The 25755-nt window shown below is 39.6% G+C and overlaps 2 protein-coding genes across 2 annotated transcripts in view; one reads left to right on the plus strand and one right to left on the minus strand.

The window, feature by feature from the left end:
• Nucleotides 1–24911, plus strand: part of LOC146389953 (neural cell adhesion molecule 2-like) — a 165595-nt gene extending 140684 nt beyond the window's left edge. Inside the window, exons 4-5 of the mRNA XM_084920193.1 lie at nt 449–784; nt 24553–24911. Coding sequence (XP_084776319.1) covers nt 449–784; nt 24553–24911 — 695 coding nt within the window. The remainder of the gene's footprint in view (nt 1–448; nt 785–24552) is intronic.
• On the minus strand, nt 7027–17069 carry LOC146389960 (outer mitochondrial transmembrane helix translocase-like). The gene is made up of 7 exons (XM_084909420.1): nt 17039–17069; nt 12452–12652; nt 10884–10990; nt 10011–10100; nt 9431–9481; nt 7797–7921; nt 7027–7490 (listed from the first exon to the last, which is right to left on the minus strand). The coding sequence occupies exons 1-7, from the start codon at nt 17067–17069 to the stop codon at nt 7367–7369; spliced, it is 729 nt and encodes a 242-aa protein (XP_084765546.1). The 3' UTR covers nt 7027–7366.
• Nucleotides 24912–25755: the final 844 nt, after the last annotated feature.

Below are 25755 nucleotides of genomic sequence, written 5' to 3' on the forward strand. Positions count from 1 at the left end.
GTTATTTATTTTGCAAGTTTATATATAAAGCTTCAATCTAAGTGAATGTTGAGTGAGACAACTTTAATTTAAAAAAAAAGATGCCGAAATATGCTCCAACCAAGAATAAGCAAAGAAAAACAAGAGCACTTGCCTACATCAGTTGAAACTGTCCTGAACCGCCACTGTGCCTCAGAGCAGCAACATCTTTCGCTTGTATGTTTCCGTCCTCCATTTGATTGGCTACTTTTTTTTTTTGTTACTGGGAAAATTGCCATTTTTACTCTTACTGAATTCTCGCAATGTTTTCAGCTGATACCTCTTTGAGAGTCACGTCTCTCTCTGATAACAAATGTGTGCCAAACGTCACTGTCGGTGTCAACTCTGCCTCCTGTGGTTCAGCGGCGCTAGGAAGCCTTTCTATGCTAAAACCTTTCTAACCTCTGCTTTTTTTTTTTCATTCTTTCAGACCACAAAAACATCACAATTAAATCTGGACAGGACATCACTCTGCCATGTCGAGCTTCAAACACATCCTTCATAGCTGTAGAGTGGAGCAGATTTGACTTAAAGCCAGAATATGTACTTTTAAACCGCGACGGGCACTTTGACCCACACAGCCAGCATTTATCTTTTATGAATCGAGTTGATCTGCAGGAGAGAAAAATGAAGGATGGAGACGTGTCTTTGATTCTGAAGGACATGACGACTGATGACACTGGAACATACGAGTGTCGTGTCTTCATGGAAGAAACACGCTTGTGGAAGTCCATCAGCACCATCTACCTTCATGTTGATCCTCCAGGTGAGTGAGTAGAGTTGAGTGTGTGTGTGATCAGAGGTGAAGCTGCTTCCTGGTTGTTGATGTTTGTTTCTAAAGATGTTGTTGATGAGACTTTGTAGAAAGCAGCTGGTCTGAGTGATGTGATCAGAGTGCAGTAGATAATGTCTGACAGCAGTTTGAAGAGGAAATGGATTCTGTTCTGTTCTTCACTCATCACCTACCTGACAGCTGACACCTCACACCTGTTTCTCACCTGCAGGTCCGCCAGTAGAGAATCGACCTGTGGGACTGATCATTGGAGTCATCATTGGACTGTCAGCTGTGGTGATTTTTGTGGCCTTTGTCATGTATAAAAATCCTGAAAAAAGACAAAACATATTTCTTGTTCCATCTTGTCACGAACGGATACGACATTGTTTCTGTAGACGAGCAGAGGCTCATGTAACATCGGCAGTAATATAATTTCCCTTCCTCTTCCCCTTTCATCCCCCTCCTTGAATTGCCACCTTATCGTGGTGGAGGGGTTTGTGAGCTCAGACGATCCTGGGAGCTGAGTTGTCTGGAGCGTTCAGCTCCTGGTAGGGTCTCCCATGACAAACAGGTCCCAGGTGATGAGCCAGACTGAGAGCAATTCAAAAAAACATTGTCCTGTTTGTACCAATCATGTGAACAGCTAAATCTGATTTAGTGACTTTATGTTACCTAAGACATGATTGCGGGTTATAAAAACCTGTGATAATGAAAGGACAATATGTAACTGTTAAATGTAATAAAATGATTTAGACTTGAAACACCAGACCACACAACTCTGTACGAACACACCAACATGTTGGCTGGTGTGGACCAGGTAAAGACAATATTCTGTTGTATCCTGTAAATTCAGCTGTCATATTAACAGAACACTGAAAGTATACCAGCCTTCTATAGACTGGGACACTTCAGGCTAAATTATGTGTTCACTGCATCTAAAAAACAATAATGATGCTATGATGTTGTTTATTATCAGGTGATTTGTATGTTCATGTCAGTAAGAAATGGAATCAAAATTCTTAGATTAGCATTTATGTACAGTTTTATTGTTGCTGTGCACTGAAAGCAGCAGTTTGGAAATCAGATTGTTGTTTAAAATTTACTTGGTGAAATGTGTGTGGGTTTTTTTTTGTTTTTGTTTTTGTTTTTTTTGGGTTTTTTTTTTTGGTTTTTTTTCTCCTCTTCAGTACTTTGTGTGATCCTGATACTGACTGTGATCAGTGTGACTGGAGCCATGGTTGGTTTTCTGTCCTGCAGAACTGTTAATAAAAGCTGTTTGTTGCATGTTTGGTCTGTGTCTGGTATCAATAACTCAGATTATCAGTGGTTAACCCTTTGGCTGCTGGTTATTGGTGTTATTCCATCACACCAGAGAATACACGAGGGAGAGAGAACCAGGATGTTCATACTGCAGTTGAATAGAAAGATGGCACATCCAGCAAGTGCAGGGAAATGTGAGGAAGGTGTAGATTTTAATGAAGGTGGGCTAAGAGACTTTATGAACTACAAGACCTTTTAACCAGTGAAGTTATTTAGTTTGACTAAAACTAGATGTGGGGAAAAAAAACCCAAAACATTTTGGTTAAAAAAGAAACTAAATTATTGGGGGGGGGGGGAATAAAAGTGATCTGTTTTCTTTCTTTTTTTTTAACTTCAAAAATTATTAACTACAATGGATATACAGAGGAAGTTAATTTTATTACCCTAAATTTAAAAAAAGAATCTCTAATTTTGAAAATTAAAACTTTCAAATCCCATGAGCCAAACATTTTTCACAACAGAACATAAATAACAAATGTTAAAACTGAGAAATTTTACAATCCAATCATTTCAAATTTGATGCCTAATGTAAGTCTCAAAAATGTTCTTTTAGACAGACAGAGACCCTCAAAAGACTCATTTGAAGTGGACTGTTTCAAAGTGGGAAAGACTTCTGTGTTCAGACAAATCCAAGTTTGACATTCCTCTTGATAATCACGTATGCCACGTTCTCCGAGCTAAAGAGGAGGGAGACCTAGAGTTCAGTTCAAAAGCCAGCATCTTTGATGGTATGGAGGTGCGTAAGTGCATACGGTATGGGCAGCTTGTATGTTTGGGAAGGAACTATGAATACTGAACGTTTATAAAGGTTTTAGAGCAACATATGCTCCCCTCCAAGTGATGTCTATTTCAGGGAAGGCCTTGTTTGTATTTGAGCAGGACAACACAAAACCACATATTGCAGCTACAACAGCATAACTTTGTCCGAGACGAGTAGAACGAGCAGCTGTTTCCATTATCTAAGTCCTTCTTCACTGTGTTTCATGAAGGGGGGAAGGGAGCAAAGTTATGCTTCACAGCATAAACCACACTGTGAGCATTTCAAAGATGTGATGGTCTGATCTAGTTAAAGAGCCAGACTCTGCTTACAAGCTGCACATCAGGCTCATAAAGGATCATATTTATTAATTCTACAGGTGCCAATAAACCCTCCCACAAAGATGCAGCCATTTAAACTCATCTATCTTCATCAAAGACAACCTCAAACTATTCAGCTGCTAGAAACCTTTATCAAAGCAACACCAAAACTCCAGCAAGTCATAACTTTGATGCTCAGACACCTTCAAACTGATATGAAAAGAAGAGGAGATGCTACACCCTAGTAAACAGGCCCCTGTCCCAACTATTCTGAGACCCGTAGCAAGCGATTTGAAATGAGCTCATTCAGTGGATGATGATGTAAAATATCTCACTTTAAATGTAGTATGTTATTTGTGTTCTGATAAATGTTGGTTCATGTAATTTGAATGTCTTTTAGTTTTCATTTTGTTCAAATTTAAAGAATGTCCCAACTTTTGTGGATTTCAGGTTGTAGTTTAGTTTGGTAAAAATGTTTTCGCTGCCTGATGAGGCACTGATAAGAGTTTTTTATGACTTATTACAACTGCAAGTCAGACTGAGCCTGTGCAGACGCCTCTGTGTCAGGAAACATCTTCATCCTGCTTTGGGGTCAAGTGATCAGTTACTGATAATTTTGCTTAGTACAGCTTAGAAAGGAAACACAACTCATAGTCTGCATGTGAACACACACATATTCCACCTTCACTTTATTCTCATTAGTTATGTTGTTTGCTGAATCAGCTACAAGCCTGGATTCAGGAGACAGACACAATCTCTACTTTTAAGACTAGTTTTAAAACTTGCATTTGTGATAAAGCACATAGTTAGGGCTGGATCAGCTGTCCCTGAATGCTCCCTTAGTTATGCTGCAAAAGGCTGCTGGGGGATTTCCATGATGCACTGAGTGTTTCTTCTGCAGTCAAATGTTTCACTCTGTTGTTACACACAACTCTGCATTTAATTATTAGTTATTATTAATACTTGTTTCTCTTACACACTGTGTCTTTGTCCTGTCTCCCTCCCCTCACTGCCAACCAGTTGCAGTTTTTCTCACTTTCTTCGAATCTACACCCACTACGCCATATTGACAAAGTCTAATATATGGTGCGGTTGATTAATCATTCACTCATTTGACTTTAGAGATACCTGAAGCTTTAAAAATAAGAAAGGATAAAGTGGATCAGCAGGGAGAGGAAAACACAAGTATGTATTTTTTTAACCTCTATAGAGACATTATAGGTACATGTTTATATGATGTGCAAGAAACAGCACAGTTTGTGTATCAGTGAATTATGAGTAGTTCAACTTCAGGAAGTTTCATCCTGGTTAAACCTCGTAAAAAACGTCCACCACCACTTTATGAAGCAAGAAAAAAAAACAGCTTTTCTCAAGTCAAGGAAAAATGATTAATCAAAGACAAAGGAGGGATGTTTTTGTTTTGTGGCATTTTAACCACAGCTCAGGCCTGAGATTTGAAATAATGTGCCAGTTGTTGCATGTCTTGTTCTCTTTAATTTCATAAAAGTATTTCTTGTCATGATGCCTAGTATGAAATAATTTAGTTCAGCCAAACAGGAAACAGATGGTTCTTCTTAAAAGAAAAGGGAAAAACTACTGCTGATAAAAGAAGCTACATCATTAATTTAACAGGAGAAGAATAGATATCAAATCAGCTCTCTGACCGGTCAGAACCGGCTCTGTACATATGTTAGTGCCAAGTTCCTGCTCTCATGTGAAATGTGCACAGTCTCCTCAGTGTGTTGCTACTGTATAGATAAACTAAGAGCAAACACACAAAATGAGTTACGCTGAGGCTGTTTTGGATTCACATGATTTCATTTATTAATAAGTTGTTGTTCATTAACAAAATTCAAGAGAGACAAAGAAAGTCAAACTGTTTCACTGTTTTGCTGCAACATAGCAGTCTAACAGCCGGGTGGGAAGCTCCCAACACTTCCTGTCTGGTTTCAGTCATTATAAACAAATATCAAAGCTTTGACTAAAGTCCAGCTGGGATAACCACATTTACTCAGGGCCTTGTTGATGTGATGTTCTTGTTCTGGTCGCTGAGGACACTCTCCATATTTTGCTGTGGCTTTCCAATGGACAACAAGGAAGTCAAACTAATGTAGCATAGCTCATGTCACATTCAATTGTTTGATTGTTCAATTGGTCTCGTATGAAGTGGAAAAGAGGGTTTTTCCATTTGATACGAGACAATAATATAAACAACTGCAGCACAGTACCTGTTATACCTATAGCATGTTATCACTTTAATAAAATGTTATGGTCAACAGTATTGTTCGCTGCACTGTCTATCAGGACAAGCAGAGATGAGTCCACTATCAGAGGCCATAAGATCATTTGTAACCTTCACTAATGCTGTTTCTGTTAGTCTCATTCATGAGCAGTATTAGTTTTCTTTTAAGATCCAGAAGTCTGTGATGTGTTTCATAGTCTGTAGCAAGTGTTTTACAATTCAAGGACCAAATAAATAAATCCACCCCACACAAATCAAATGTTACTCTGATTTTATTTTTGAGTAAACTCCAAAAATTCTAAAAGACAGCTGGTGCTTAGAATACAGTTGAATAAATATTAAAAAGAGATGATTTAATCATTTATGTACAGGCTGGAGTCTTCATGATCAACATGCTGGTTCAGATGCTGATCCTCTCAGTGGAATTGCGCTTTCTCTTTCCTCCTTGTATAAAAAAAAGATTTTTAATGTTAATTTAAATTCAAAATTCACAGTTTAAAAAGAAATCCAGCATAAATGAACATGTTATAATAAAGAAAAGTAAATGGTTCAGTCTAACATGTGCTCCAGTGAGACATTAAACTTCAGTAAAACTATGCAGTTATGAAACGTAACTTTAATCTGAGCAAAAACAAATTTGCTCAGTTGTAAATAAAACAGTGAAGTAAACGTGACCTGACAGACATAACCTGAGTGAATGAAGTCCAGTGTTTAACCAGTGAGAGCTGAAACTCAGCAGAGGTTTTAAACCTGTGTGCCGGTGATTGGACATCAGCCGCTGATAAAGTGGGTTTGCTTATAAAGTGCTCTGTAGTTTTCTAAATGTCCATCTCCTCCTTCTAAATCCTGTTTGTCATCTTTAACCCTGATCAATCACTCTGAAGGAAACACAACCTCCAGCAGCTCTGCGCTCAGAAAACAAATGACATTTATATATTTTGTGCACAATATTGCACCAACATTACATTATATCGAGCTGCAGCTGCCCACGTTAAACTGTGACTATCACCAGGTAATGTGGGCTTGATTTCTGAATCAGCAGCAGGTGTTAAACAGCTGACAGGTGAACAGGATGTATGCAGGTAAACTGAGGGTCGTTGAGCTGATTGCCGGTGTCATGAGGAAATTGTCAGCTCGTTATTTATGTTACAGAAACACAGACATGTGACCAGGCGGAAATTTGGGGCTGTGGGCTCGGTACACTCTGTCAGCTGACTGTTAGCGAAGCTAGCAACATTGCTAAAAACATCGGAGCAAACAAACTGTTGACAACCTGACATGTGAAGACTACGCCACTACATTCTTGGCGAAAACAATGCGGTCTTAAAGTCTGATGTCATTAGTGTCAAATGTGTTAATAATTTATTAATTAAATAATTAATTAATAAATTTAATGTGTCATTAATTAAATCAAATTATAATTAATTAATGAAACCATTAATTAATTATTTATTTTGTCACTCCTGGCCCTCCATTATGGTGCGCCCCATCTTATATATTTATATATATAAGTATATATGCAGTATTAAGCAAAAGTCAAGAAACGTTACGTACACACCGTGCGTTCTTCCTATTGAAATATATTGCTCAGATTCATGCTGACTGACCTGGAAAACATGACAATTCGTGTTCATGTGCACGCTAATGATTAGATTTCTGCTAACCAGTTCTTGAGCTGACTGGGTTGATTTTCCAGACTTGCAGGTCAGGTTGAATGACATTAGTTAGGCACTGCCTACAAAGGAAAGGGCTGCCAAACTCCATATCTAGAAAATCTTTTTTTTTAAACCCTCTCCTGTCTGGAAGCTTTTGGAATCAGAATTGGGATCTGAATGCTGTGGTTCCAAACACATTTTACTTTTGCAAGAGCAGCTATATAGTCTAGGTTTCCCTTGTTTATTTATTCATTTCTATGTGTTGTTTCAGTTATTACATTATGAATAGTATGACAGTGCCTCATCCAGTGTCAGGCCACCCAGACTCTTGGACTCCTTCATCTTTGTTGTGGCCTTCTGGAGGTCATCCTGACTAATTGGACGGACGCAGTCATCTGAAAGGCTGAGAGAAAGAAATCAGACGTTTAGGAAACAGCAAGTGAACTTCTGAACTTTATAAGAGCAGCTCTGCATCACTCAGTTCAATCATAAAAAATGCCTGCACACCGAGAGAGTGAAAAGGAAAAAAAGATGATTTTCAGGTGTGTTGTATTTGTCCTAATTAACATGAAAAAGTGAATATCATCAGAATATTTATTTCATTAGTAATTGATAACACCTATTTGTCAAAATATTGACTTTGATCATTTTAAAACATGAAACGTCCTGTCACTGTACCCACTCTGACCTGGAAATACCAAACACCTACGTGTCAGAATCCATGATTTCTCGGACACACAGCAGTGCTGCCTCATGACAAATCTCTTTGAGGTCACTTCCTGAGAAACCCTCAGTTTCCCTGGCGATGTGGCTGAGGTTAATCAGTGGATCCACCTACAGAGGCAGAATCAATCTATCAATGAATCTAGGTATCATTGTAAATCTGAATTTGCCATTTAAAACTTACATTCAAAGGCTTGTGTCTAAGTTAAAACTAAGTTTAGAAATCAATCCTGTTTCTGCCTCGAGGTGAGAAACACTTGATTTGTGCAACTGTTTTACCTTTATTGGATTATGGTGAGCTGCTTTTTCTGGATGCACCTGCCCACTAACTAAAGGGGTTATGGAAATTGTCTACATTATTGTTCTGTGTATGCTGCTGCTACATGTCCTTCTCTTATATTCATTGGTTGGTCTTTATCTATAAATCTCTCCCTCTTATTTATGTGTTTATATGTGTAAAAATCATAACAGTACAGCCCTTGTTCTCACAATATCATACAATTGATTGTCCCACAAATCAAAACACAATTAGGAGTTAGGCTTTGAAATACGTCGCCTCTGTCTCCTGGAATAATCTGCAAAAGGAACTGAAATTGTCAGAAATGGTTACCTTCAGTAAAAGAATGAGAGAACAACTCTTTTAGTCAGCGTGATTTTTTAATGCCACTCTTAACTGATCTGTTAAGAGTGGAAAAGTGTCTTGAAGTTCTCCAGAGGCCTGGTAATGAGCTAATTCATTTAATTCAGGTGTGTTGACTTTAGGCCCACCCCTATTTTCTCATATTAAGTGAGAAGAAGAAGAAGAAAATCTCAATGTATCATGGGAACCCCCCAGCAGCCTACACCTACTGCAGCATAACTAAGGGAGGATTCAGGGTCACCTGGTCCAGCCCTAACTATATGCTTTAGCAAAAAGAAACATTTGAAGCCTAATCTTAAAAGTGGCGATAGTGTCTGTCTCCCGAATCCAAACTGGAAGCTGGTTTAATAGAAAAGGGGTCTGAAAACTGAAGGCTCTGCCAGGAAATTAAAGGCCATCCAGGTCTTTATGTCTTTAAGACATTCCAGCAGTTTAACTAATTGGTGTGTCTGTTATGACAGACCTGGGTGTCATCTGCATAGCAGTGAAAATGTATGCTGTGTCTTCTGATGATACACCCTAAGGGAAGCATGTATAATGTAAACAGAATTGGTCCTAGCACTGAACCCTGTGGAACTCCATAATTAACCTCAGTGTGTGAATAGGACTCTGCACTTACATGAACAAATTGGAGTCTTTTAGATAGATCTGATACATTACAGTACCAGTAATACCTACAGCATGCTCTAATCGCTCTAATAGGATATTATGGTCAACAGTATTGAACGCTGCACTGAGGTCTAGCAGGACAAGCACAGACATGAGTCCACTGTCAGAGGCCATAAGAAGATCATTTGTAACCTTCACTAAAGCTTTCCTTTTCTTCACTCATTTTTAATATTGTGGATTTAATGTTTCTTTGGCTTCATGTACTAACTACATTAAAAGAGCAGAAGAAGAACCATGTTGGTAAAATAATGTAAGATCATAAGGATTAATATCTCAGTCACATGACTTTTTCCCTTTTGCTGTGAACTTACCGTCTCATTCTCCAGGATCAGTCTGAGTATCTGCTTGCGCTGCTCAATGTTCTGCAGAAACAAACACACTGTCAGACTAGTTTTATCCTCACACACCCCTGTCTGACGGTGGTGTGCGCCATAGATTAGGTCTCATATGCTGGTGCATGCCGCCTTTACGGTGTCACTTCGGCTGGTCATGCACCACTCTGTTTTTGTAACCTAGCACATTGTTTCATGGCCACCACCACAGATGAAGACATGAGTGTTAGAGCTTTGTCAGTTTTTGCTGCATTTTAATGATGTATCATTAGAGAAACACAAGACTTCTTGGGATGCTTTTCTTTAGGTTTGACGTCTTCACTGCTTTATTCCTTCTAATGTGGTGTTATTATCTGAGTAGTGACACCTGCCATTCAGGAGAACACAGCAGCATCCTGTGCCTTAACAGGATAAATAGAAATGAATGTGTGACGATGTTGCCACGGCACGCAAACCGACCAATGCAGAGCATACACTGCTGCGTTCAGTATGTTTTTTGTTTGTTTGTTTGTTTGTTTGTTTTAAAAAAACAGTCAGACTTATTTTGAAAAGGACATACAGGCAGCTTGATGTGGATCTTGGTGGGCATCCTCCTCAAGATGGCAGGGTCTATGTCCTCAGGACGATTGGTGGCTCCCATAATGATCACCTGACAAAGTACACTTTTAATCAGATTTACATACAGACCGAAACTGCGAAGAAACATTTTATTAATCATCTGATCGTTTATGTTCAGGATTCACATATATTGCATAGATTATGGAGAGAAATTGGGTTCAAAAGGGTTGCAAATAGGGGTGGGTTTAAAAAATATCCCAATTCTAATCGATTTTAGGTCAGGGTCTTTCTGTGTGGAGTCAGCTGACATCTGGGATAGGCTCCAAAGCCCCCCGCAACCCTGAAAAAGATAAGTGGAAGCAAATAGATGGATGGATAATTGATTTTAATTTGAATAATCCAATACTGATTCATTAAATCCTAAAATCAATTTTTAAATATAAATGTATTTTGCCAGAATCTCAGCTTAAAGCTCATAAAACTATTTTAACAACCTCCAAACTGTTAAAAGAGCAAACGATTAAAGAGCAGGTAAATTGATTGCTTCTCTAAACAGACGTAAACATAAAACGCAAATCATTTACTCGTACACGCCGTTGGCATGAAAGCAAACATCTTATTCTGAAACTGCAAAAAGTTGATGCAAATTTAACTGAACTAGGAGCAAAAATGGCTAAAACTACAGTTTTGTTTTATGGCCTATGGAAGTGAGTCCTCAAACGTTACACACAAATTCCTGTAAACATTTGTGAATCAATTTATGCTTGCGGATCACCCTGTATGCATTTGCAACCCTTTTGAGACAAATTCCTCTCCATAATACATCCACAGGTCAGTGAATCTCTTAAGACTCCATATTGAACCTAAGTTATACCTGGCACTGGTGGTCTGTTTCGAGTCCATCCCACAAACTCATAAACTGAGCCTTCATCATAGCTGTGACTTCATGATCTCTGCTGGATCGACTCCTCAGAAAGGAATCTGTTCAAACACACAGAATAGTTTTATCATCTCAGTTAGGATTTCATTGTTTGAAAATGTTTTACCTCTTTTTTTGCTTCTATGGTATTTGTCAAAATGTATACAGTTAAGACCAAATATTAAAATACATTCACATCTCTCTTTGAACCGTTTGTGCAGACCAAATTCACTGAAAGCAGAATCAGTTTCTTTATATGTTTAATTTATGTTTAAGAAAATTCTAAATTTTAAGGTAGTACATGGAAAATATCGCCACTAAATGTTAGCAGGTTGTAGTCAAGTGAATTTTGTTTTCTTTCCCTTCCCAATTAAATTGTATAATCCTACAGTGTCATGGTCCTGGCTCATTTGAACCAGTGTTTTGTGTTTTTGTATTTTCATGTTATTTTGTGTTATAGTTTATGGTTAAGTTTCTTTAGTTAGTCTTGAGTTAATTCCTATATTGCCAAGGTTTTTCTGTTTAGCTCCTTGATTATATATTATTTATTTATTTTTCTTTGCCCTCTCTGCCGCCCTCCATCTCTGTCTGTCTTTATATATGTTGTGTGAGTCTCTAGGAGCAACTTGTTTCCTTCCTTGTGTTCCATTCTATGTTTCCCCGTCATGTCTCCTCTCGCTCGTGTTCCATCGTTCCCTCTCGTCTGCCTCTCCTCTCCATCATGTTCCTCTATTTCCTGTTTTATTGTGAAGGCCCTATGTCCCTGTAGCTGTGTCCCAAAACCTAGGCCGCATCCTCCTGAGGCCGCATTTGAAGGCTGATTACTTCACAGCCAGCGATGAAGCCTGTCCCAATTCAAAGGCCGCTCCAAATGCAGCCTACAAATGCGTCCTTCATTTCCCTGGATTTGAAGGATGGGTTGGGTGTATCCTTCGTGGCCCAACCTATCCCAGAATTCATAGCGTAGCCCAGCCAATTCCAGTTTCCAACAATGGCGTTAGCTACTAAGTTTTAATATTACTCTTTCTGGGTGACAAAATAAACTTTTAAGATATTTTCAGGCGATAATGTAGCTGTGTAAACTTCAAATATCTGCTCAATTTATCAAGACATCACATATTTGCAAAAGCGCTCCGACGTTTTTGGAGACGTCTGTTACCCACCAGCTCGATAGCTGACTGGGAGGTCAAGGCTCATCTCCCTCAAGGTTGTGTGTTTTCTTGTGTGTCTCTCCATTTGTTTAGTTCATATAATTTCCCAGTATAGTTTTGTGTTATTTTCATTTCAGCTAATAAAACTGTATATAATAAAGCTGTTTTGAGTTAACATCCCGCTTACGAGCCTGCATTTGGATCCTTTCCTTTCTGCACTACAGAGTCGATTCATGACATAAAGTGGGCATTGTAAGCAAAACACACAGTTTAACAAAAAACAAAAACTATTTTTCAAACTTAATTTGTCAAAATGATTTCCACTTTAACAGAGAGAGATAAACTGTATGTGTGTGTGTGTGTGTTGCTCACCTATCTCGTCGATGAAGATGATTGTTGGGCCCAGTTTGGAGGCCAGTGAGAACACAGCAGCAGTCAGTTTCTGGGACTCTCCGTACCATTTATCTGTCAGCGTGCTCGGCTTCAAGTTGATGAAAGCAAAGCCCGCTTCTTTTGCTGTTGCCTTGGCGATGAGTGTTTTACCACATCCTGGGGGTCCATACAGCAGCACACCTGTGTGAAGACAGTGGGATTTTATATTATTTTGCCGATTGTTAGAAATCAAACTACCATGAAAGTAACAACTTGTTGCTCGCCTACGGACTCAAACATCCCATTGATGGCAATAGCTCATCACTCTCAATCAGCAACACAGGGGCACCACAGGGGACTGTCCTCTCCCCCTTCCTCTTCACCCTCTACACCACAGACTTCAACCACTGCACAGAGACCTGCCATCTTCAGAAGTTTTCTGATGACTCTGTGGTGGTTGGATGCATCAGCAGGGATGATGAGACAGAGTACCGGGCTGTGGTCGACTCCTTTGTCACGTGGTGTGAGCAGAATCATCTGCAGCTCAACGTGGCAAAGACCAAGGAACTGATCGTGGACTTCAGGAAGACCAGGAAACACTTGACCCCTGTTTCAATCCAGGGGGTCAGTGTTGACATTGTGGAGGACTATAAATACCTTGGAGTATACATTGACAATAAACTGGACTGGGCTAAAAACACCACAGCACTTTACAGGAAGGGCCAGAGTCGTCTCTATTTTTTGAGGCGACTGAGGTCCTTCAACATCTGCCAGAAAATGCTCAGGATTTTCTACGAGTCTGTTGTGGCCAGTGCGATCCTCTATGCTGTTGCATGCTGGGGGAGCAGGCTGAGGGTAGCAGATGCCAACAGACTTGATAAACTGATCCGTAAGGCCAGTAATGTTGTGGGGATGGAGCTGGACTCCCTCAAGGTGGTGTCGGAGAGGCGGATGTTGTCCAAAATAAAGACAATGTTGGATAACACCTCCCACCCACTCCATGACATGCTGGTCAGTCACAGGAGCTCGTTCAGTGAGAGACTGAGATTACCAAAAAGCACCACTGAACGACACAGGAAATCTTTCCTGCCTTACAATATAGTGCAATATATATATTGTACTATTCTTAGTTAGCGTATTGTCTGTCTTGTTAATGTTTGTTTATAATGGAGCACTGCAACAAAAAAATAATTTCCCTCAGGGATCAATAAAGTATTCTGATTCTGATTCTGATTCTCTCACACACACAGTGGACACATAGGGCTGGGTATCAGCTCTGATTTCTATGACTGATTTGATTTCGATTCACAAGGTCCCGATTTATCCCATTTCCTGATTCAGTTTGATTAGATTCAATTCATTTCAGGTTGACTCAGACAGTGAGAGATATTATAATTCTGATCATTTATTAGTACATATCAGAATCAGAATACTTTGTTAATCCCTAAGGAAAATATGTGGGTTACAGTTGCTCCAAGACAGTAACAGACTAGACTATTTACAGTTTTTCTCAAATGTTAAAACACAAAAGCCAATCCTGTAACCCAAATGACCAGTAGTCTAAACACATTTACTAAATGTAGCCACCATATTCCAGTACCATAAACACATTTGAGAAAAACTGTAACAATAAGTTACAGATACAGATTTAAGAAATATCTTTTTTATATATATATCTACATAAAAACAAAGCTGACACTTGTGAGTTTTCATCAGGGGTGTGAGAATCACAGCAGAAGCCTTTGTGTCAAAGTAACTGAGGATAAAACACAGAAAAACATGAAATTATGTTCCTCCACCTCCTTCTCCCTGGTGTCCTAGACCTCCTTCTCCTCCTCCTCGACCTCTTCCTTTGCATGTCTTTGGATCCATTGTTTCAAACCTGAATGAGCTGACTTTGGCCCTTTTGTCCATCAAAGTTTCTGATTGGTGTGTGATACATTTTGACTCCTGGTGTTTCCACTTCGTTAATTGTGTAGTAACTGAGCTAAAGCTGTGCTGATTTGAGTTACAGTTTTTCTCAAATGTTAAAACACAAAAGCCAATCCTGTAACCCAAATGACCAGTAGTCTAAGCACATTTACTAAATGTAGCCACCATATTCCAGTACCATAAACACATGTCACATGAAGACACAATTCACAAAACACAACCCTCTGTACTCATAAATCTAAACACATTTTTCCTTGCTAAAACACATGTTGCAAAACAACTCTGCTCATATTCTCAAATGAAAGCCCATGTGATGCAAAATGCTTGCCACAGTCACCAATCTTTGAACACAGGGAACACACCTGGCGTCAGTCACTACACACAACGACTCAAAATTGAAGACACCTGTTGCTAATGATGTGACCCCACCTATAAAAGCATAGTTTGGTGAAGATGCCAAACAATCACGATGGATGAAGGCATTCGAGCGTGCGGAAGGAGAAGAGCTGCAGGCCAAAGAGGAAGAGGGGTTGCGATCAGAGGAGGAAGAGGTGAAGGCCTAAGAAGAAGAGGAGTTCGGAGTAGAGGAGGAAGAGAAGGAGGCCAACAAGAGAGAGGAGAAGGTCCAGGTGGGAGAAGAAGACAACCTCGCACCATCATAACAGATGATATGCGAGCAACAGTAATTGATCATGTCATTGGCCATGGCATGACAATGGCTGAAGCGGGACGAAGAGTACATCCAAACCTGAGTAGGTTCACCGTGGCCACCATTATCAAGGCATTTAGACAACACAACAGGTATAGTACGCTATTGCTTTCTTTGTCACACTACAGTTTTACAGGCCTGTGAAAGTGGTCTGTTACTTTACATGTAGTTTTACATATAAATCAGTCAATTGACAACACATGTTTCTTTCTTTAGAGCTGAAAGGATGCCACATAGAGGTGGGAGGGTTGCCATATTCACAGCGGCACAAGAAACCCTCATTGCAGATATGGTCCGTGAGAACAACTGCATTAGACTCCGAGAGATCAGAGACAAAGTCATTGCAGATAATGTAAACTTTGAGAACATTGATGCTGTCAGCGTGTCCACAATAGACCGAGTTCTCCGGCGCCAACAGATGAGGATGAAACAGGTCTACAGGGTTCCCTTTGAGCGCAACTCTGCGCGACACATAGAACAACGTTACGAGTATGTGCAAGTACGTATACATCCATGTCCACAGTACAGTTAGTGGACATACTGTGTTGCTTAGTGGCCTACATTACTTCTGGACAATACTGTGCTACCTGATTGACCGTTCTGAACACCTGTACGCTTTTCCATGTTCACAGAGGATAATGCAGTTGGACGCGATGGCCAGACCCCATGAGTACCTCTTCCTGGATGAGGCTGGCTTCAACCTCCAGAAACGAAGGTGAAGAGGCCGTAACATCATTGGCCAAAGAGCCATCACTGAGGTTCCTGGCCAACGGGGGGGTAATATTACTCTTTGTGCAGCTATGGGTACGGAGGGGCTTGTCCACCGGCATGCTGTCCTTGGGTCTTACAACACCCAACGTCTCCTCACCTTCCTAGAGGAGCTAAAAGACATCCTCCTGGACCGTCAACAACACCATCCTAGGCTAGCACATCACATGTATGTGATCATTTGGGACAACGTCCGCTTCCACAAAACACACCAAATCAGAGAGTGGTTCACCACCAACAGTGACCACTTTTTAAACGTCTGTCTGCCACCCTACTCCCCTTTCCTGAACCCTATAGAGGAGTTCTTCTCATCATGGAGATGGAAGGTGTATGACAGACAGCCATACACAAGAGAGAACCTCGTACGGGCAATGGAGCTGGCCTGTGCTGACATCCCAGTGGAGGCCTTCCAGGGATGGATTCGCCATTCCAGGGCGTTTTTCCCGCGGTGCCTAGCAAGGGACAATATAGCCTGTGATGTGGATGAGGTGATGTGGCCCAATGCAGCTCGGCGACATGATGCCGCACAGTGACTGTGTGTAATACTGTAAAAAGACCGTGTAGACAATAAAAAAGACTTCACACCCTGATCATGTTTCCGAGAGTACTGTTGTGTGCGATAGATTCTGTTTTTGCATGGAGTTGTGTTACAGTAGTGTACGTACATGCAGGATGTTTTTATAGATTTATAGTCTTCATGTGAAACTCACAAATCTAAATGCCTAATCCTCTGCAGGGTTCTATGACGATCCGTTACTGTACAGTTTATAAAAATATGCATTGGCAGTTATGAACCAAAGAACCTTCTCACAAGTTGAGCATTGTGTTTTCAATTGTTTTGCTGTAGTGTGTAATGCTGTGTATAGTGTTTACAGTTTTGACAGCTTCGAGCTGCTCTCTTGGTGTGGGAGTTTGAGTTTTGCAGTGGGAAGGTGTGGTTGTGTTTATGTAGCTTTAGAGAAGGGTGTTGTGTTTGGACATTGGGGGACCTGGTGGTAACGTTTGTGACATGTGTTTTAGCATTTGAGAAAAACTGTATACAATAAAATAATGTGATTAATACATAAGTAAAAGAAATTCCTATACACATATCTCCTATCAGGTGCTTAGTCTGAGCAGAGTTCTTTTTTTACCCTCCTTTTCCCTCATGTATTGTGCACTTTCATTATTTTTCTTACCATCATACGTCTCTCTGGCCTGTATGGTCATATTTCACTGCATGTAACATGTAACTGTAACATTGCTAGTGGCAATTTATCGGCTCAATCAATCAATCAGATTCTTCACTTCCCCATCCACATTTATGCAGCCCAAGATATACAGTAAGAAAACTTCAGCCAGTCTGAGCATCCACTTTCCATAATGTTTTTTGTATGTTTTTTGGTAGCTGGCGGGTTCAGAGGGAGGAAGAGATCAATGCAGGTCTGAAGTTCGTGTGAGAGCAGGGAGTGAATTCAGCATCCTGACGATCTGATAGACAAAGCTGTCTGTCAGTCTGCTGGTTCTAGCCCGGGTGCAGTAGATGTCCTGGAGGGAGAGAAGAGAAGTACCTACAATCCTCTCTGCTGCTCACATTACCTGTTATAACTTTTTCGGGCAGGACCCAGTGCAGGAGTCATACCACACAGTGATGCAGCAGGTGAGGATGCTCTCAAGTATACACTGTGCTCATGTTGTCCATGAAACACAGCACCCAGTGTAAACACGGCAGTAGGACACAGTGAGAGGTTCCAACCACATTTGAAACTTGGGCAGAACTAAAGTTTGGTGCAGAGTGGAAACTTTTTCTCTACTTGAGAATTATTCCAGCATTCAGTGTGATATTGGTGGAACTCACATTTTTGCCACTTCAATGGATTTTCCTGTCTCTCCTGATGCTCTGTTAACCACTTGTCATCAGCTGATTTCCAACTGGTGTCAACTGATGTCTGTTTTCTTAGTTCTCACAATTTAGTGACAAACATGTTTTAGTCAGACAAAAAGATTAAAAAAAACATAAAAATGTAAGTTTAAGTGTTCCATATAAAAGTGGCATTGTGCCGGTGTGTTTTAGCTATTGTCTGTGTTTTTAAAAAAGAAAGAATTAAGAAAAAGAATAAATGTGCACACTATATTTTAGCATATTTTAATCATCCAAACACATGGCAAGTCATGAAATAAAAAAACAAAAACAATAAACAAACAAATTTGTAAATTAACAGGGAATATGAGATCTTGCAGTTGGCCTATTTTAAATTATTATCCCAGAGTTACTTCACAAACTCTTCATCTGTAGTGAGCGCTCCCAAAGCCCTGCATCATTTCCCTGTTGTGTAGGCTAAGTCCACTTAATTGTGTTTCAGATTAACCTGCTTTTACATCAAATGGGTGACTTATTCACATTTGTTTATCTTGCAATCTTTAATCTGCTATTTCCAGTTCATGTGAATGCAGAGGTGTTGACATAATCTTCAGATATCAATTCAAATAATAATTACAAATGTTTTAATAAAGTTATAATAAATGTGTTTCTGTGACATAAATCACAAGCAACTATCTTTCTTCTGATACCATGAGCAGCTCAACCAGAGTTTACCTGCATTTTGCTGATTTAGGAAACACATTTGGTGAATATTACAAAATTCCAGAGTGATAAGTTGCCATGCAATGACAAAGTGGCAAAGTATCCTTAACTTCTGTAGGAAACTTTAATGATGACATTTTTAAGGGTGTGTGTGAGGTGTTACTGCTGGACTTGAAGAAGGTGGTCCCACATCAGGCTGTAACTACTGATCGTTTTCATTTGCTGACTGATTTTTCATTGATTGTTTGGTTTATAAAAATTCTAAATGATATCACTGCTTAAACTGTCAAAGAATCCTCTAAATTATTATAAATGACTGAAAGGTAAGGAAAAAAAACTGTTCCTCACCCTAATTGGCTGCTGTAGAAGTGAACAGTTGTACGATTGAATCAAAAACATGAAATGACATTTTCCTGCAGCTTTCATGCTGAATTGAGTTGTAAGATAAATAGAAACATTTGTATAAAAATATAATGGATCACATCGTGATTTGTTGAATGTTAAGAAAAACCAGTGAAAATTGCACATATTAATCTCTAAAGCAGGGGTGTCCAAGTCCTTAAGGGCCAATGTCCTTCAGATTTTAGACGTGTCCTTGATCCATCACAGCTGATTTAAATGGCTAAATTACCTCCTCAACATCGCAAATATTCAACAAAATCATTTTATGAGTTACAATAAGGGTGTCATCTGGAAACTTCAGTATTTTGTTATCTTTGGGTTACACTAACTAGTGGTATTTTTTTCCCTTGTGTGTGTGTGTGTGTGTGTGTGTATTTCTATCTATTTAGCTATTTTTGTTATGGCTGTGTTCTGCAGGCTGGGTGCAGCCATGAAAACAGATAGACAACACTGCCACCACGTGGTTAAACTTGAACATTACACCAGACAGCTCTTATCAAGCAAGCTGTCACTAAAAGAAGACCTTCACACATCTTTTTTAAATATTAAAGAAAGAGCAAAGTGTTTGATCTCATTTTGTTTTATTTTATTGTAGCATGAACTGAAAATTATTTAGACCAGATAAAATACTATTAATTTACTGTGGTCCTTTTTTGTGAGCTCATTTGAATTGTAGCCTCGGCACTCAAGCCCTGGAGTTCGACACCCCTGAGTTAACCTAACATGCATATGTGTGAACTTTGGGACGAAGATGAGCACCTGAGGAAGCACACAAAACAATCCCAGCTGGCATTTGAACCATCCCAAACAACTCCACCACCATCCCACCCAATTACAGATCTTTTCTTTATGTCAGGGCCCTCTCTGACCTCTGCTAGTATGGCCTCTGCTCGTTCTATGTACAGTATATGATCACTCATATGCTGTTTAATTGTTTCACTGGCTGTGGATTCCCCCATGGACCTCCATGTGCATGCAATACATTATTTTATATTTAAATAAACTTTGTGTGTGAACTCCCTGCTTGTCACCTACTTTGAGACAGTTTGTGACACACATTTTTAAGACTCAAACTGACTCTGGTGTGAACATCTCCAGCCAAGCCTTTCAACCCAGGAATATGAAGTTTGACTCTTTAAAAGTAGAAAAATTCATTTTCTGTACATTAACACGAATCAGAACATCTATGAGAGCTCATGTGAAAAATGGTGTTAAGAAAAACTGTCAGGGACCCTGGATCTGAGCGACCCAGGGTCCCTGAGCAGTTATGGACCTGTATTATATTATGTGTGTTTTGGTGTTGCTGTCCCTCGTTCTCCCTGCTTGCAGGTATGTGTGTGGGTGTGTGTGTGTGTGTCTGGGTGTGTCTGGGAGCACCTGTTTACAGGCACCTTCAGGCCTGGTAGGTGGTTGGCCACACCTGAAGACCATCACACAGCTGATGAAGCCCCGTCGGACAAGCTACTTAAGAGTATGGTGGAGCTCTCTCCGACACTGGATCATTTCGTGGCTTCACGTTAGTCTCTTGGCTAGTTAGTAAGTTCAGTCTGCCGCATTATGTGTGTATTACGACTGCATCTTTGTTATTTTCCCCAGGAGAAGTGTGGAGACAAGAGGGAAGGGAGCACAGGGTGCTCAGACACTGAGGAGCGGAGACAAGGAACACTAACACTGGGAAAAGGACATGTCACGGGAGTCGGGAACGCACTGAGGATTTATTGTTATGTCTTCCATTCACTGTAAATAAATGCACTGCTTATATTCAGAGCTCCGTGCCTGGGTCCTCCTTTTCCTCCCATCCCTCCGGTTGGCCAGTGTGTTTGCAAACTGGATTAAACGTCTTGAGTGTGTAGCGCCTCTACTCAGGACCAGTACAATATCAATTCAAATAGAGACCCCAGACATTTAGCTAGGTTCAGAAGGAGGTTTTGATTTGGGACTAACACTGTGAGTTGGCTTGGAAGTGAACAATTAGCTTATATTTACTGAGTGCCAATATAAGCAAATTAAAGTTTCCAATCCCGAAGTCTGAATTATCCTTTAAAATTTGTTGAAACCCAAATAGACCCTATTTTATATTACCTGGTAGGACTGATAGTGCACAGGGCTTATCTAATATCCAAGGTATGGCTTGAATCACTCCTTCAGAGAATTCCCAAAATCTGATCGCATAGTTGGCCTCACCATTTCACAATCATCCATAATTTGGGTGGGGCTCATGATCAGTGGTTCCCAGGAATCCTTTATAGCAGTTCAAAGACAGATGTTATTTCTTTTGTGGTCAGAGTTCAGGGCCAAGATATTTTCCTTTTGCACTCTGACACATTTAACAGCCATTAGAGGGAAGATCTCACAGGAAGGGAAAGACAATGCTTCCTGGGAACAAGACACAAGGTCATCATAAACACAAGACAGCCTCATAGCGCACCGTGTGACAATAACAATAGCCCCGATCAAAACAGCAAAGACAAAGAGAGGCAAAAAAAGAAACAGGTAAGAGTCGATAAAAAATGATCAATCCAGTGTAGCAGATGGGATTTGGGTACACGATGCCCTGTGCTGATTCTGCACATTAAAAGGGAGGGTTTGTTTGAATTAAAAAAAAATCTTTAATGTAAAAGCACCGTTCTCATCAGTTTGCTTGTGGTCCAGGTGTTAGGAGTGGCAGTGGCACTGTTTGTACTGCCTCTTTGTGGATAAGAGTCAGGAAAAAAGGACAAATCTGTGTACATGTTTCTTTTCTTATCTGCTTTACTTCAAACACTTCTTTAACTTACTTTGGAAAATTCTGATCAACATGATTGAGCCTTTGCCCCAGGTTTGATATCTAAAGGGTCGACCCTAACACGCTTTGATCAATATTGAAATCTGTGATTTTTCATTCTGAATGATTTTCAGACTGCATTAGCTCGTCCAAGTCAATAAGCTGCTTTAGACTGTAATGTGTGCTCAGTCCAAAAATGGGAAAAGAGCCGACTACATTTGCAAACATCTTCTGTTAATATTAATTGTACGGAACTGTGTGTATGAAATTGTGATTGGGGGCTGAGCCACCAAGACGTTTGAGCCTGGACTCGTTCATGTCTTTCACATTTCTTTTTGTGTCTGAGGTGACCTTTTAAGTATAAAAACATTTAGTGTGTAAGTTTGAAAACAGTGGCAGAAGGTTTTTCAGAGGTAAAGTGACTCACCTGCTTCTTATGTTTGACATGTGAGAAAAAAAAAGTTTAGAGTTTTGATTTTTTTGGTGTATTTTGTCTAAGTTATGAGAAATGCTTTAACTCTTTTAAAAGCTCCTTTGGGAGTGCTGAGAATGATGTTTCTGATGTAAGAACTGCATCAAATAGTCAAAGTGATGAACGTCTAGCCAAGAAAGACAGCTGGCAGCTCTGCAGCTCTCCCTTTTTAATTCTCTCCCTCTCACGTTTACATTTTCTCTAACAATTCATATGTCCTGGAAAGTCTCACGTTATTTGCACAAAAGCAGGTGCACATGCCTTTCAGACAAGGTAGGATTTGTTTGCACATCTTTGGGGTGTGCACCAGCAGCTGTGAAGCCTGTCGCCATAGCAGACAGTCTATAGAGCAGCGTGACAGAGTAAAAGGGCTGTAGGGTGGATTCTGACAGGTCCTTTTATGTTTACTTCTGCTTTTAGAATATTTGAGCTAAAGTTCACCATGATGCATCAATGCTCCCTCGAGTGTGTGTGTGTAGAAAAAGATGGTTCTCATTTTAAAACACAAATACCATCATACCTGACCAGATAAGTCGTGGTGAAGAATGCATCCACATGCTGATGAGTTTCAAACTGTTTGTTGCACTCACAGGTAAACTTGTGTATATTATCCTAATGTGCTACCACTCTGTGAAGCACGTTTTGATGTGAGTTTGAAAAAGATCATTAGCTTTGTGAATATAAACAAAGATAAAGTTGGAATGCAACTAAGTTTGCATTTGTGGTAAAGTAACTTAGGTGAGCTTTTTAGATTCATCTTCAGATCAGTGCAGCGCACAACAACAAAGTATGCTGCTGCCAGAATAGTATATGTAGTATAAACTAACAACTAAGACTGAAAAGTAATGAGACTGTGTGGCTGAGGATTAAATCTGTCCCGAGAACTGAGAACAAACAAACTAAACGAGTTTAACTGAATTCAGGGAAATCCCATAAATTCCAGATATTTTAATCTTTTCTGTGATTTTAATTATTTAAAACCTTTTAATAATATAAAGTTCGCTGTGTGTGTGTTTCTGATTGATCAGTACAGGGTTTGCTGTTTATTTTTTCTTTGGTAAATATGAGAATAAAAAATAATATTGTCTACACTGCTCCACCTGCAACCATCCACCCTCAGGCTTGTTTGTGTAGCCCATGAGCAGACCTCCCCCCTTTTCAGGAGTGTAAAGTGTGTTTGTGTTGTCCATGAAACACGGCACACAGTGCAAATACAGCAAGAGCAGATGGTGAGAGTTTTCAAAGGCATTTGAAACGTAGCCTGAACTAATGTCCTCGGGAGTTCGGTTCAGAGTGGAAACTTTTTTTCTACTTGGGAATTATTTCAGCATTCAGTCTGATCAGTGGAACTCACAGCATAGATGAATGCTACAACATTTTTGCTACTTTACTGGATTTTCCTGTCTCTCCTGGTCTTCTGTTCAGCTGCTTCTGGAGGTGAAATCTGAATTTATTACATTCTGTTTCATGTTTAAATGTTTTGTTTTTAATCTAGTGAAGGTTTGACTATTTCAGTTAAAGTGTGTAAAATTTGTCACCACTTCTCATCAGCTGATTTCAGATTGGTGTCAACTGAGTTGGCTGCAATAGGACAAATATGTTTTAGTCAGACAAGAAGGATACCCCCCCCCCCAAAAAAAAAAAAAAAAAAAAAAAACCCAAAAAACATTAAAGCATCCAATTTAAGCTACACCCCAGGGGGACTTTCAACAGTTACATAACAATAATAATAATAATAATAATAATAATAATAATAATAATAATAATAATAATAATAATAATAATAATGGAAATTGTGTGCACAATATGGATAATTAACATGGATAATCTCAACACATGGCAATAAATAAAAAACATATAGGTTTATTAACAGAGGATTAGACATTTCACAGTGGGCCTATTTGAAATTTTTACCACCGATTCACCTCAAAAACACCTGCAGTGCGTGCACCAAACACCAAAGTGACCCTGCAGCTTGTCTAGGCTGCAAGGTCACTTCTTACCTGAGCTGTCAATGTTGGTGTTCCAGATTAACTGGTTTTTACATCAGATGGTTGACCTCTGTACATTTGTTTAGCTCACAGTCTTTAATCTGATATTTCCAGTTCTCTGAAATGCATAAGTGTCAACATTACCTTCAGATAACAAAGCAAATTATATTGATTAAAAATATTTTTAATGAAGTTAAAATAATGTGTTTCTGTGAAATAAATCACAAGCCAACATCTTCCTTCTGATACCACCGATCAGATCAACAGAGACCAGAGTTTAATCCTTTTAGTTCTTTATTAAAATCACTATAGTATGCATTGTAAACATGACTCAAAGTTACTGTAGTCATCCTGATTGAAAATGCTGAAACATTTTATGAGACAGAAATTCTTAACTTTTTAAATAGAGCAATGATGAACAGTGAGGTTCGTCAGTTGTACAGGTGAACAGTTGTACTTTGACCTTTAACCTCTCTGCTCTGTGTTGTTTCCTCTTTCAGAACAGAAAAACATCACAGCTGAGTCTGGACAGGACGTCACTCTGACATGTCGAGCTGCAAACAACAACAACATATTTGTGGAGTGGAGAAGAGCTGACCTGGATGAGTATGTCCTTTTGTACGGAGATGAGGGGTCTGTACTTGAAGACCAGCATCCATCTTTTATGAACCGGGTGGATCTGCAGGACAGACAGATGAAGGATGGAGACGTGTCTTTGATTCTGAAGCGTGTGATGATTTCTGACAGTGGAACATACGAGTGTTGTGTCATCCAGAGAGGACACAGCCACGAGAAGACTGTCATTAAGAACAATCGTATCTGTATCATGGACCTGAGTGTTGATCCTCCAGGTGAGTGAGTAGAGTTCAGTGTGTGTGTGATCAGAGCTAAAGCTGTTTGATAGTCTCTGATGAGATTTTGAAGAAAGTAACCTTTTCTCACCTGCAGGTCAATCAAGAAGAAATGAAGAAGATGGATCTATTGGATGGAAAGTTGCTCTGTCAATTTTCTGTCTACTTCTTGTTGCTGCTGTTGCTGTTTTTATGTACAGAAAATGTTAACAACAACAGAGTCGGGGTTCAGAGCAAACTCCTGTTTAAAGAAAGAATATAACTAAAACTGAAACCTCTGATGAGCCTCTCATTGGATCTTTGTGAAGAGACAAGCTAGACGAACACTTGTTCACACCACTTATTATTTTTTTAATGCTTTGTAATTAATAGTGAACTGCAGCTATAATAAGTTGAGTGATTAGTGCAATTATTGTGACTGTTACAAAACCACAAACATCATAAGCCCAGTTTCTACATGTCAGAAAATAAATCAGAGCAAAGCAGGAAGAGCTTCAAGCACATGCTCATTAACACTCCAGCACTTTGACACAGTTTTTACCACAGTCCTCTGCAGGCTGGGAGCAGCTATGAAGTGAAACTGGGAAACAACACTGCCACCATGAGGCCAAACTGGAACCAGACAGCTCTCATCAAGCAAACTGTACTTAATGGAAGATCTTCAACATGTTCTTTAAACATCTAAAACATTTAAGGTGCAAAGTCTTTGACCTCGTTTTGTGTCCGTTTATTGCAGCAGGAATTATTCAGACCAAGCAACATAAATTAAATCTACTGTGGTCTATTTTTTCTAGAAGCTTGTGTGAATTGTTGGCTCAGTTTCTTGTTGTTAGCTGACAAGAGTGGAAACTG

The sequence above is a fragment of the Perissodus microlepis genome, chromosome 3 (assembly GCF_051167445.1).
Source record: "Perissodus microlepis isolate ML-2025 ecotype Zambia chromosome 3, ASM5116744v1, whole genome shotgun sequence".
Classification (NCBI taxonomy): domain Eukaryota; kingdom Metazoa; phylum Chordata; class Actinopteri; order Cichliformes; family Cichlidae; genus Perissodus; species Perissodus microlepis.